At 44.0% G+C, this 13,768-nt stretch overlaps 1 protein-coding gene across 2 annotated transcripts in view; it reads right to left on the minus strand.

The window, feature by feature from the left end:
- Nucleotides 1–8,155: 8,155 nt before the first annotated feature.
- Nucleotides 8,156–13,768, minus strand: part of LOC120980319 (pre-mRNA-processing factor 39-like) — a 93,937-nt gene continuing 88,324 nt past the window's right edge. For both annotated transcript variants that reach the window (XM_040409353.1, XM_040409352.1), the window contains exons 13-14: nucleotides 8,814–9,222; nucleotides 8,156–8,721 (exon numbers count right to left, since the gene is read on the minus strand). In XM_040409353.1, the coding sequence (XP_040265287.1) occupies nucleotides 8,659–8,721; nucleotides 8,814–9,222 (472 nt within the window). In that variant the 3' untranslated portion in view covers nucleotides 8,156–8,658. The remainder of the gene's footprint in view (nucleotides 8,722–8,813; nucleotides 9,223–13,768) is intronic.

The raw sequence follows: 13,768 nt of genomic DNA on the forward strand, positions 1-13,768 counted from the left end.
AGCCTCCCGGGTATCACATGACTGACCAGCGCACTTGGATTGGTTGTATATGCATTTAAATACGAGCTCTCCAGTGGGAAGGCTGTACCCCCAGAGGAAGGTTTCAAATCGAAACGCGCGTCGGGGTGTGCAGTCTTCCTGTGGATTCGTTACCTCTTATACACGGTATGTGACCTTGCCTTTTTGGACTGCATGGTTGATGTAACTTGCTGCGGTTCTTTGCCTCTTGAACCAACCTTAGTTATGTTTCTTGCCTATTACTTCTTGCAGCTTGCACATGCACTTTACTGTTTGCTGTATTTGGCTGAATAGATATACTTATACATTCAAGAGATCCACATTGGAGTGTTGCTATTTCTTTTTTTGCTTATATTATATAGCATGCACTTGCACTTTATATTTCATGCCGTTACTTGCACTCTTATTAATAGTGGATACTCTTTTCAATGTATATTTTATATAGTAGCTTTTTTTACTTACAGGCGCTTACATTTAGGTCACTTACCTTATCACACTGTTGTACTTGATAAACTCTCCCAGGATTGTACTGCACTTTTTGCATTTGTCTGTCATCTCTTTGTATATGCTTTTAACTATATACTCAATAAAATAATATCTTTTAGCTTAGTAGTTCTCAGTGTCTCTTTATAGGTTATTTAGTTATCTTCTGAGTTAAGCTCCAGTCAGGGGCTTTACTGGTTCTTTTACGCCATTCCTTTGTAACTTACTTTTGTACTAACTAATATGTATTATAGAAGTAGAGAATTTGAAACTTGGAAATTTGCAAATTTTTAGAAAATGCATTTTTTTTTACTCCATTTTACCAGTATCATGAAGTACAATATGTGACGAAAAAGATCTCAGAATGGCCTGAATAAGTAAAAGCGTTTTAAAGTTATTCACACACACAAAGTGACACTGGTCAGATTTGCAAAAAATGGCATGGTCCTTAAGGTAAAAATGAGCCCGGTCCTTAAGGGGTTAATTTCCGTGTCGGTTCCGTTTTTTTGTGTGGTCCCCATTGAAGTAAATGGTTCCGCATAGGGGCCACAAAAAAAGCGAAAGCGACACGGAAACAAAATAAGTTTGTGTGCATGAAGCCCTTAAAGGGGTTAGCCGATACTATAAACTGCTCCCCCAATAAGCTGGAAAACGGAATTGACTCTGTTTGCATTCTGTGTCCACATGTGCGTTCCGCAAAAAAATAGTTGTCCGCATTACGGACAAGAATAGGACTGTTCTATAAGGGGCCAGCTGTTCCGTCCCGCAGAATACGGAGTGCACACAGACGTCATCCGTATTTTTTTTTGCAGATCGCAAATTTTTTTTTTGCAGATCGCAAAATAGATATGGTCGTGTGCATGAACCCTAAGGGTCCATTCACACATCCGCAATTCCATTCCGCATTTTGCGGAACGGAATGGCGGACCCATACATTTCTATAGGGACGCACGACGTGCGGCCCGATAGGAATTGCGGACCCGCACTTCCGAGTCCACAATTCCGATCCTGAAAAAAATAGAACATGTCCTATTCTTGTCCGCAATAGTGGACAAGAATAGGCATATTCTCTTAGTGCCGGCAAAATGCGGAACGCACATTGCCGCTGTCCGTGTTTTGCGGATCCGCAAAACACACACGGATGTGTGAATGGACCCTTATAGTTGATTATTCTTGGAAAAAACCTTTAAGCAGTTAACAGAGCAGCAGAATGTTTGTGTTGTTAAAATGATGTACTGCAAAACTGAGGAGGAAACAATGGTCCATACTTACTATGGTACCTGAATTCAGTTGTAATTTGCATCAAAATTTGCCGCATCTCATTTTAGACTTATTTAGGAAAGTGAGGCTGCTTACACATTAGAGCTATTACGAGTATTTCCATTCTTCTATTTTTAGCAGAGAGAAAAGTCCTGTATGTAGGCCTTTTCTATCTGCTATCTTTGAGGAACTCCGTGATTGAAGCCCCGAATGTAGCCTAATCCAAGAATAATCATCTGTGCCTCATCCGCTGAGGGGACATGGCTTGTCAAATTCTATTCCAAGGCAAGTCAACGAAGTCTAAAGATGCACCAGATGTATCATGCACCATCAGCCACTGTGATAAATCTTTTAACTGTAGACCTCGATACTTTTAGACACAATTATTAATTCTGCAGCAGTGAAGCATAGCCTGGATCAATCGTCATGGTGGTCTTGGCCAGATGTAAGTCACTGGACATAATTATAAATTATTCTGCCTCTCACCATTAATGTATTTACATGAACTAAAGGGCTGGTCTGAGAACTTAAAGGGGTTATCCCATCTTAAACAATGGGGGCATATCCTAGCCATTGTCTTATAGGTGCGGGTCCCACCTCTGGGACCCGCACCTACAAGAAGAACGGAGTGGAGAAAGTGGAGGAGGGCGCACTGCGCATGCGCAGCCGCCCGCCATTCATTTCTATGGAGCCGCCAAAAATAGCCGAGTGCTGGCTTGGCCATTTCCGTCAGCCCCATAGAAATTAATGGGAGCGGTGGCCGCGCATGCGCGGTGCGCTCCCATTCACTTTAATGGGAGAGGGGGGGAGCTGCGCCTGGTGGTGGACGGACCCCAGGAAACCCGGGGTCCTCCAGCCACAACTCTCCCCGGCTCCGTTCTCCTTGTAGGTGCAGGTCCCTACTTACAAAATAATTCTTGCTGCTGTAAGTACCCTGTGAACGCTTCTTTGACTCCATTATCATCAGGAAATAGTTTTCCTCGCAGAAATTTCTTCAGGTTCCGAAAGAGAAAGTAATCACTGGGATTCATGTCTAGACTGTAGGATGGATCGGTTAAGCTCCATGATGCCACATTCGCTGATAGCAACTTGTGAGCTGGTGAAGTGTCGTGAAGCAGAAACACACTTGCCGACAGCTTTCCACAGCATTTCCCTTTGATTGACTCACGTAAAAATGTGTCATCAGAAAATGACCTGCTGTTTAACCTCTTACGGACACAGGGCATACAGGTCTTAAGGACACAGGGGGTACAGGTACGTCCTGTGTATTTCTGATCACCACCGCGCGGTGGTGATCGGAACAGAGTGCCTGCTGAAATCATTCAGCAGGCACTCTGTGAGAATGCCGAGGGGGGTCCTGTGACCCCCCCGTATCGGCGATCACAGCAAACTGCAGGTCAATTCAGACCTGCGGTTTGCTGCGTTTCCGGGTCATTCGGGTCTCCGGTGACCCGATAACCCGGAATAGGATGGTAATCGGTGGTGTGATAATACACCACCAATCACCATCCTTAGATCCTGAGAGATGGCGGTGACATCACCTTTAAGGATCGCATCCTATTGGTTGGAAGGGCGGAGGTTAACTTCAGCCAGCTCTGCCCTCCTCCTCCACACTGCTTCCATGGAGCCAGGAGAGAGGAGCCAGTCCGTCCACCTCTGAGCCCAGCACCAAGTGAGCCACCATAGTGCCATCTGGCACTCAAAAGTTATTAGAGACAGGTGTAGGGAAAGGTTAGATTAGGCAGGGAGGCTGAGGGATAGTTTAGGGAATTTTTTTAAATATTTTTTTTGTGCTTCACCCTGATTGGGTGTCTCGGGTCCACTCAGCTGTGCGACCCTCGACCCCCCAGGGGTGCTGCAGCTTGCCCCCCTGCCCCCTCCACACACACATTTTTTGGGGCGCAAAGGCTTTTTTTGTGTGTGTGTGCGCCGACTGTGGCCGACACTCTTAGCGTCTGGCCACCCAACCGCTGATCAGCGAGTTTGAATCTTGATATTTTTTGGGGGGGGGGGTCTTTCATTTTTTTTATTTAATTTTATTTATTTTTTCTGTTAGGTTTAGGGTGGGTTAGGGTAGGGTATAAGTGAACGTGAACACCCATCCCCCCACATACACTAAATAAAGTTTTACACACACGCACACTCCCCTATGGCTGTCCGGACGTCCTCAGCCGAGGAGGCATATGCCCTGCTTGTCTCCGACTCCGAGAACCCCAGTGAGGACGAGGATCACCCCACTTTCCTCTTGTCATCCGCGTCCTCCTCATCATCTAGTGATGATGATGAGCCCCCAAGGCGGAGTCAGGGGACCCCCATGCCAGGGACCCTGTGGCCCACACTAGTATGAGCAGATCTGGGGCTCGTACTAGTTTTCCGGCCCACCAGATAAGTCCACCTGAGCCACCTACCGGTGAACTTGTCTGGTGTACCCCAGAGAATTTTGAGCCCGTGATTCCTAAATTGTTGGCCAACCAGGAATCCAGATTCCCACAGTGGGCTTCACTGAATATGACTTTTTTAGTTTTTTCAGTGACCACTTTGTGAATCTGATGGTGGAGCAACTGAACTTGTTTGCCCAACAAGTCATTGCTCAACACCCGTGCTCCTTTTTGGATGAGGACGTTTTGGGGCCTCGTGCTGCACATGGGCCTTTAAATAAAACCAGTGTCAGGCAGTACTGGAGTGAGGACATCCTCTACCAGACCCCACTCTACTGTATGGCCATCACACATTCCCATTTTGAGGCCATTCAGAAAAGCCTGCATTATGCAGATAATACAGCATTCCCCCCCTCCAAATTTTTGGAGGCCTATGTACCTGGAAGGGAGGTCACGGTTGATGATTCTCTCATTGCTTTCAAGGGTAGACTCATTTTCCGCCAGTATGTTCCCTCTAAGCGGGCGAGGTATGGCGTGAAGCTGTACAAACTTTGTGAGAGTACCTCAGGGTACACTTACAAGTTTTGTGTGTACGAGGGGCGAGATTCCTGTATTCAACCCCCAGAATGTCCCCCCACTCTGGGTGTTAGCGGGAAACTTGTGTGGGACCTTATGCACCCACTGATAGATAAGGGTTACCACCTGTACGTGGATAACTTTTATACTAGTATCCCCTTGTTCCAGTCCCTCGCCGCCAGATCCATGTCCGCTTGTGGGACCGTGCGGAAAAATCAACGCGGCCTCCCTACCCACCCCCTCCAGATACCTATCCCCAGGGGTGAGACCCGTGCCCTTACCAGTGGAAACCTGTTGCCGGTCAGATATAAGGACAAGTCCACAATTCACGGTAACGGCATCACCCCAGTTCCTGTGCGAGGTACCGCGGCAACGGTCCTCAAGCCTGATTGTATCGTGGACTACAATCGGTATATGGGAGGAGTTGATCTCTCTGATCAAGTCCTCAAGCCATATAACGCAATGCGCAAAACCCGGGCATGGTACAAAAAAAGTTTCGGTCTACTTGGAACAGTTTTCATGCTCCAATGGTCTCTTGAGACCTACAATCCCTATAGGGGTCCCTAACTAAAATATTTATCTTTATTAGTTATTTTTTAAAAAGTTTTTGTATAACAATAACACACAACAAAAAAGAGGAACTTTTAAAATTGTCAGTGTTCAGTGAATGGGATAATATCTGTTGGAGTAGTGTACTTTCTTTGACACTCATCTGGTGAAGGCCCTCTTGATTGATGTAGGGTAGTATGCACGCTATTTGTAGGTTGGTTGGTTATTGGCATGTATATACATATAGAGTCCTAGTAGAGGTATTGCTGCTGCTGAGATTCGCTACTTTTTGTCCCTTAATCTTAAGGTAACCATGCAGCCACAATGTTGCTGCCCTTTCAACAATTGCAGCTATATGTTCTCTGCTGCAGCGCTGCCTCTGTATCCCTATTCAGTCTTCACTGCTATCTTGCTAACTCTCAACCTATAACGCAGCTATACTAGGTCCTCTATTCCTATTCATAGAGGTCTCTGTAACGCTGTGAGTATCTATTGCCCTCACTAATGACACTCTCCTATCTGCTGCATCGTGCTATATAACATCAACTTCCCTACACGTGGACACTGTTTAAAATTGTCACGCTATAACACCCCTCCCGACATGTTTCGCCACATGCTGTGGCTTCGTCAGGGGATGTGGGGTCTACTTGGAACAGGTTGCCATGTACAACTCTTTTGTGCTGTCCAGGAGAGCTGGCAACACAGGGAAATTCCTGCACTTATATGAGGCAGTCCTCAAGGCCCTGATCTTTTCTGACCGGGAAAGAGCAGGCCGGAGTACCTCGGGAACTGGAGGCGCCCAGATGGTCCCTGGCCAACACTTTCCAGGTGTGGTCCCCCATACTGTAAAGAAGAGACGGTGCCAAAAAAAGTGCAGAATGTGTCACAGCAGGGGGGATACGGAAGGACACCACCACTCAGTGTGACACGTGCCTCGATCATCCTGGCCTCTGCATTGACGGTTGCTTCAGGGAGTACCACACTTCCATGGAGTACTAAATTTATAATACCCTTTGCCAATTTTAATTCTATTTGGCCACAGACAATCGCCCAGAAAAAAAAAAAAACTATGGCTCTCAGACTTCAAGTATACATATTAGGTACCGCCGCGTCTGTAAGAACCTGAACTATAAAAATACCACATAATCTAACCCCTCATATGAACACTGTCAAAAAAGAAAAAAAAAATATGATTTTTTTTTTGTAACCTTGCCTCACAAAAATGTAATATAGAGCAACCAAAAATCTTATGTACCTTAAAAATAGTCCCTACAAAACTGCCACCTTATCCCGTAGTTTCCAAAATGGTCGCCCTGAACAGGAGTCATCTTCAATTGATTCCCTACCCCATTTAAACTGCTTGGCCCAAAACTTTACTTGGTAGTAGGAAGGCACATCATGACTTTCATGGATTTATTTAGGCTTCTTTTCTTCCTTTGAACACTCCTCGTATATTCTTTGCTAAAATTGATTATTTTTTACAATGCAGTGTGTGCAGTAGGGCTGCAACAATTAATCGACTTTATCGATAATATTCGTTAACGGGATTCGTTGTCGACGAATTCAGTTATCGAATAATCGCCGATTCGTTGCTATGCGGGCGGTTTACTTTAAATCAGCGCATCTTTATTTTACCTTACAATGAAGCTCCAGTAACAGGCAGAGCGGACGGTGGTGAAACGTCACTTACTCACGTGACGCGCCTGCTCCGCCTCCTTCATTCATAAAGTGGGCGGAGCAGGTGCGTCACGTGAGTGAGTGACGTTACGCCGCCGCCCGCTCTGCCTGTTACCTGAGCTTCATTGTAAGGTAATAAAGATGCGCTGAGTAAAAGTTACTGCCAGAATAGTCTGCTGTGAGCAGCGAGGCCGGGGCTGTTATGGGAGGGGGATCTGTGTATGGCACTGCTATGGGGAGGGGGATCTGTGCACTGTTATTGGGAAGGGGGATCTGTGCACTGTTATTGGGAAGGGGGATCTGTGCACTGTTATTGGGAAGGGGATCTGTGCACTGTTATGGGGAGGGGGATCTGTGCACTGTTATTGGGAAGGGGATCTGTGCACTGTTATGGGGAGGGGGATCTGTGCACTGTTATTGGGAAGGGGATCTGTGCACTGTTATTGGGAAGGGGATCTGTGCACTGTTATGGGGAGGGAGATCTGTGCACTGTTATGGGGAGGGGGATCTGTGCACTGTTATGGGGAGGGAGATCTGTGCACTGTTATGGGGAGGGGGATCTGTGGATGACACATATAGCATAAGATGCTATATAGTGTCATCCACAGATCCCCCTCCCCATAACAGTGCAGATCCCCCTCCCCATAACAGTGCCATCCACAGATCCCCCATAATAGTGTCATCCACAATTTGTTTTAATATGGCCTTTGAACATCATTTTTCAAGTAAAATCATATAAACCTCTTTGTTTTGTAATTTTGCTGTTTTTTCCCCGATTAATCGATTAAATTATCGACAACTAATCGATTATTCAAATAATCGTTAGCTGCAGCCCTAGTGTGCAGCATAATCTAAAACCTCTCACTGCCTCTAAATGAATCTGATCTCTTCACGCACGGGCTCCTGAAGGCTTGGGTTAGATGGGAACAGTGCGGGAGCTATGATGAGCTGATAGGCGTCTCCATTGAGCTGTAGACTGCCCACACATGCGCATTTCGACTGTTATTTCATAAAGGGGTGTTTATGTATTCTGAAACGCGTTATATATTTTAATAGTAATAAATTCACTCTAATCTGACTAAATTAGCTCAACCAAGAATGTGTTTGTCTTTGAAAATTCACTCAGAAATTCATGGTATATCTTGTGGATAGTTCATAGATATTATTTGTAGGAAAACTCTTAAATTGGTTTTACGCCGCAAGACACTTTGCAAGTTTCTGTTTTTAACTTTATTTACAGAAATAAAAAAGGAAAAAATTCATTGAACTGTACATGGCATCACATTTTGTAGGCTCTTCCAAGTCCATTGAACACGTGAAACTAAATTCTGAAGAAAACCAAACATACACCAAGTAAGGCCTGGTTCACACGCTGTCTTGGTTTGCATGTCTCTTTGGGATCCATTCCTGCTGTTCCCAAGAAAAAGAAATGCCTGATGCAACCACGCTGCTTCAGCCCAGCCTTGACACAAGCCTTGGGTAGATGTCAATGACCATCATTAACAAAGGCTGATCATCTGTATGCCTGTTTACCTGGCAACATGCCACACATTCGTCGCTTCAGGATGTTTCTGGGGGAAGCAACTGCTTTTCCATTGTAAATTTGAATATAAAACAGTAACTTTTTGGGAAGGTCTCCAAAACAAGGGTGACATAAAAATACTCCTTAACTGCTTTAAGAGTTGGCAACAATTTACTAAATTCCAATAAAGTGAGATCAAAAGGGTGTGTAAAATCTGTTGTAATTCCAAGGCTGTGGGCTCCTGTATGCCATATAGTTCTAAGAACAGAAAAGGGTCAGTTAGTATTGGAAACATGGACAACATGAATACAAAATAGGACTGTATTTTGTGCACTTCACCTTTCCCTTACCTGCATCCATGGTCCATAAGTGTAGGGAGGAACAGGAGGTATAGGTGGTGGAAAAGACATTCTTGGTGGGGGAACAGAACCTCCAAAAAAGGAGGGCATCAAAGGTGGAATTGGTGCTCTGTGAGGAGGTATATATGGTCGTACTGTAGGTCTTGGTACAGGAACCTTACCCCTTGGACTAGGGGTAGGTTTATACTGGACATAGTTAGTTGATTTTGGTGTGTTTACAATAGTTTGATGTGTAGAGGACTCTGCTGTAGTTGTATTAGTTGTAGAAAGACTTTGATTTGATGGTAAAGGTGCTACAGATGCGGCTGCATGCGGCATAATTCCTGAGGTGGAAATATTGTCCTCTATTGAGGCGCTGTCAGACTGGGTTTTAGCTTTTTTATTCTTTTCTTCTTCGTTCCTGTGTAGAAAAAGATATATAAATATCCGTGCATTGAAAAGTTTTGCATCAATGTCTTCTGCATTGAAATCAGTGTGGGCAGGTCAGTATGAGAGCACACAATATTCCCTTAGATACAGCATACAGTTGAAATTAAAGCGGTTTTGCAGGCTCCTGACATTGATGACCTATTCTCAGGATAGGTCATTAATAATCGATGGGGTTGAACACCTGGCATCCCCTCCGATCAGCTCCTCCCTGCAGCCTCGGGGGCTGGAATTACCACTGTGAATGGAACAGGAAGCACAACTCCATTCAAAGTGTAGTGGTCGTGTCAGATTACTGCAGTTCCTGGGTCAATGCAACTAGGCTCCAAATCATTTCAGTGGGAGCCTAGCTACAGTAACCCAGAATGGCCACTACACTTTGAACGGACCTATCTGCTTAATCCAAGTTTCAGTTCCAGCACTGGAGGCTGCAGGGAAAAGCTGATTGGCGGGGAAGCAGTGCGTCGGACCCTCGCTAATCGGATATTAATGACAGGTCATCAATGTCAGACCCATTTAAATTCTAATGCCAAATACTTTTAAGATATAAAGAGCTAATCAACTAAACTGCACTAAAGATATAAAGGGCTAATCAACTAAACTGCACTAACGCTTTAAAATAAAGAAGAAATATATTTGATTATCCTAGACTTTTATGGCGTAGTAACTAAACAAGTCAATCATTTATAATCATGCAGTTCTCACTGCTAGGACCACCACCAATTATGAGAATAGAGGCGCCCACTCATTATTCCCAACAGAGAAGGGACCACACATGCATAATTGACTACTACTTTTTTTTATCTTGTAGGAGGTTTTCCAGGTTCTAGTAGGAGGTTTTCCAGGTTCTAGATACCGATGACCGATCCTCCATCTAAATTATCAATTTAGTGGACGGAGACATAGTGGACGGAACTGGAAGAAGAAAGCGCCTTCCACTGTGTAGTGGCTAACGTGACTTTACTGAGAACGGGCAGCTGCTAAACACAGCTGACTGGTGCAGGTACCAGGTGTTGGACTCCCACATAGTTTATAAGCAAAAAAAATACATCTGTCAATCCAGTTCGGCCTGTTATCTTGCAAGTTGAGGCAAAAAAAAAAAAAACTGAGGTAGAAGCCAATTTTCCCCACTTAAGGGGAAAAAAAATTCCTTACCGACTCAAATCAGGCAATCAGAATAACTCCCTGGATCAACGACCCCTCTCTAGTAGCCATAACCTGTAATATTATTACACTCCAGAAATACATCCAGGCCCCTCTTGAACTCTTTTAGTGAACTCCCCATCACCACCTCCTCAGGCAGAGAGTTCCATAGTCTCACTGCTCTTACCGTAAAGAATCCTCTTCTATGTTTGTGTACAAACCTTCTTTCCTCCAGACGCAGAGGATGTCCCCTTGTCACAGTCCTGGGGATAAATAGATCATGGAAGAGATCTCTGTACTGACCCCTGATATATTTATACATAGTTATTAGATCTCCCCTCAGTCGTCTTTTTTCTAAAGTGAATAACCCTAATTTAGATAATCTTTCAGGGTACTGTATTCTCCCATTCCAGTTATTACTTTAGTTGCCCTCCTCTAAACCCTTTCCAGCTCTGCTATGTCTGCCTTGTTCACAGGAGCCCAGAACTGTACACAGTACTCCATGTGTGGTCTGACTAGTGATTGCTGTTCACTAAAATTCCTAGGTCCTTTTCCATGTCAGTGTTACCCAGTGTTTTACCATTTAGTATGCACGGGTGACTTGCATTATTCCTTCCCATGTGCATAACCGTACATTTGTCAGTGTAAATCTCATCTGCCACTTCTCTGCCCAAGCCTCCAATCTATCCAGATCCCTCTGTAGTAGTATATGTTCCTCTTCAGTGTTAATTATTTTACACAGTTTAGTGTCATCTGCAAAAATTTATATTTTACTGTGCAAGCCTTCTACAAGATCAATAATAAATATATTGAAGAGAATAGAGCCCAATACTGACCCCTGAGGTACCCCACTAGTGACAGTGACCCAATCTGAGTGTGTACCATTAATAACCACCCTCTGTTTTCTATCACGAGCCAGTTACTTACCCACATACAGACATTTTCTCCCAGTCCAAGCATTCTCATTTTATATACTAACCTTTCATGTGGTACAGTGTCAAATGCTTTGGAGAATTCCAGATACACGACATCCATTGATTCGCCGCTGTCAAGTCTAGAAGTTACCTCCTCATAGAAACTGATTAAATTAGTTTGACATGACCGATCCCTCATGAAGCCATGCTGATATGGCGTTATTTGCTTATTTTCATTGAGGTATTCCAAGTTAGCATCTCTTAGAAAACCTTCAAACAATTTACCCACAACAGATGTTAAACTTACCAGCCTATAGTTTCCGGGCTCTGTTTTTAGACCCTTTTTGAATATTGGCACCACATTTGCTATGCACCAATCCTGTGGAACACTCCCCGTCAGTACAGAGTCCTTAAATATCAGAAATAAGGGTCTGGCTATGACATTACTTAATTCTCTTGGAATACGGGGGTGTATGCCATCTGGTCCTGGCGATTTGCCTATTTTAATCTTTTTAAGATGCCACTATACTTCTGCGTCAGACAGGGCACTTTTAATTGGGAATTTACTTTTACATTCTGCATTTAATCTGACAGCTAATTTTTCTCAGTGAATACAGTGGAGATTTTTTTTTTTAATAGCTTTGCTTTCTCCTCATCGCTCTCTGCAACTCCCCCTCATTACTCTGTAGAGGGCTGACATCTTCAGATTTATACTTTTTACCATTTATATAATTGAAGAACATTTTAGGGTTAGTTTTGCTCTCTTTGGCAATTAATCTCTCGGTCTCTAGTTTGGCTGCCTTTATTTATTTTTCACATATATTATTTTTTCCTTATAGTTTTTCAGTGCTTCCTTGCTACCCTCCTGTTTTAGTGATTTAAATGCTTTCTTTTTGTCATTTATTGCTTTCTTTACAGTTCTATTTATCCACATAGTTTTTTTCTTGTTTCTTAACCTTTTATTCCCATAAGGTACGTACCTCTCACAATTAGATTTTAGCATGCTTTTAAAAACATCCCATTTTGTGGCTGTATATTTATTTTTGAGTACTCTGTCCAGTTAGTTAGGCCTATGGCCTCTCATAGTTGGCTAAATGTAGCTTTTTTTTGAAGTTTGGTATTTTTGTTCCTCTCTGAAGAAACACTCTTTTGAATGACAATTGGAAAGTTATTACTTTATGGTCACTATTGCCCAGGTGTCCCCCGACCTTCACATCTGTTGTTCTGTCAGGTCTATTGGTTAATACTAAGTCCAGTGTGGCTATCCTGACACACAATGTAAGTCAACGGGGACCGATCCGCTTGGTTCAGTTTCGTCAGACGGACACCAAACGCTGCAAGCAGAGTTTTGGTGTCCGCCTTCAAAGCGGAATGGAGGCGGAACGGAGCCAAAATGATGCATTCTGAGCGGATCCTTATCCATTCAGAATGCATTAAGGGCAAAGTTGATCCGTTTTGGACCGCTTGTGAGAGCCCTGAAACGGATCTTACAAACGGAAACCAAAACGCCAGTGTGAAAGTAGCCTTACCTTGCCTCTGGTCTCTATCTGCACTATCTTCCCATCCTATAATGTAATTACCCTCCTCCCCAGTCCCTAGTTTAAACACTCCTCCAACCTTATAGACATCTTCTCCCCCAACACAGCTGCCCCTTCCCTATTGAGGTGCAGCCCATCCCTACGATAGAGCCTGTAGCCGACAGAGAAGTTGTCCCAGTTCTTCAGGAACCCAAACCCCTCCCTTCTACACCAGTTCTTGAGACACTTGTTTACCTCCATAATCTCCCGCTGCCTTTCTTGTGTGGCTTGTGGTATAGGTAGTATTTCAGAAAACACTACCTTTGAGGTCCTTGCCCTAAGCTTGTGACCTAAATCCCTAATTCATTTTTAAGGACGCTCCACCTACCTCTAACTTTGTCATTGGTTCCGATATGGACCATGACTGCTGGATCTTCTCCAGCCCCTCCCAGTAATCTGTCAAACCGATCCGCGATGTGTCGAACATGCGTGACAGAACACACCGTTCGACGATCCCGGTCTTTGTGACAGATCGCCCGATCTGTACCCCTAATAATAGAGTCTCCCGATCTGATAATGATGGTAAGGATAAGTCATCAATATGTAGAACTTGCAAAATCCCTCTAAGTATCTAGTATGCTATAATATGCAGAGACCCTACTTGTACATGTACAATTGTACATGATGCATTCATTCTATATATAGTGTTTCTGGAAAGTCTTCAGATCTGTTCACTTTTTTCACATTTTGTTATGATACAGCTTTGTTACATTGACATAAGTATTCAGACCCTTTACTCAGGACTTAGTTGAAGCACCATTGGCAGCAATTACAGCCTCCAGTCTTCTTGGGTATGATGGCAAAATGTTTGCACACCTGCATTTGGGGACTTTCTGCCATTCATCTCTGCAGATCCTCTCAAGCCCTGTCATTTTGGATGGGGACA

This window comes from Bufo bufo, chromosome 10 (genome assembly GCF_905171765.1).
Source record: "Bufo bufo chromosome 10, aBufBuf1.1, whole genome shotgun sequence".
In the NCBI taxonomy this organism is placed as follows: Eukaryota; Metazoa; Chordata; class Amphibia; order Anura; family Bufonidae; genus Bufo; species Bufo bufo.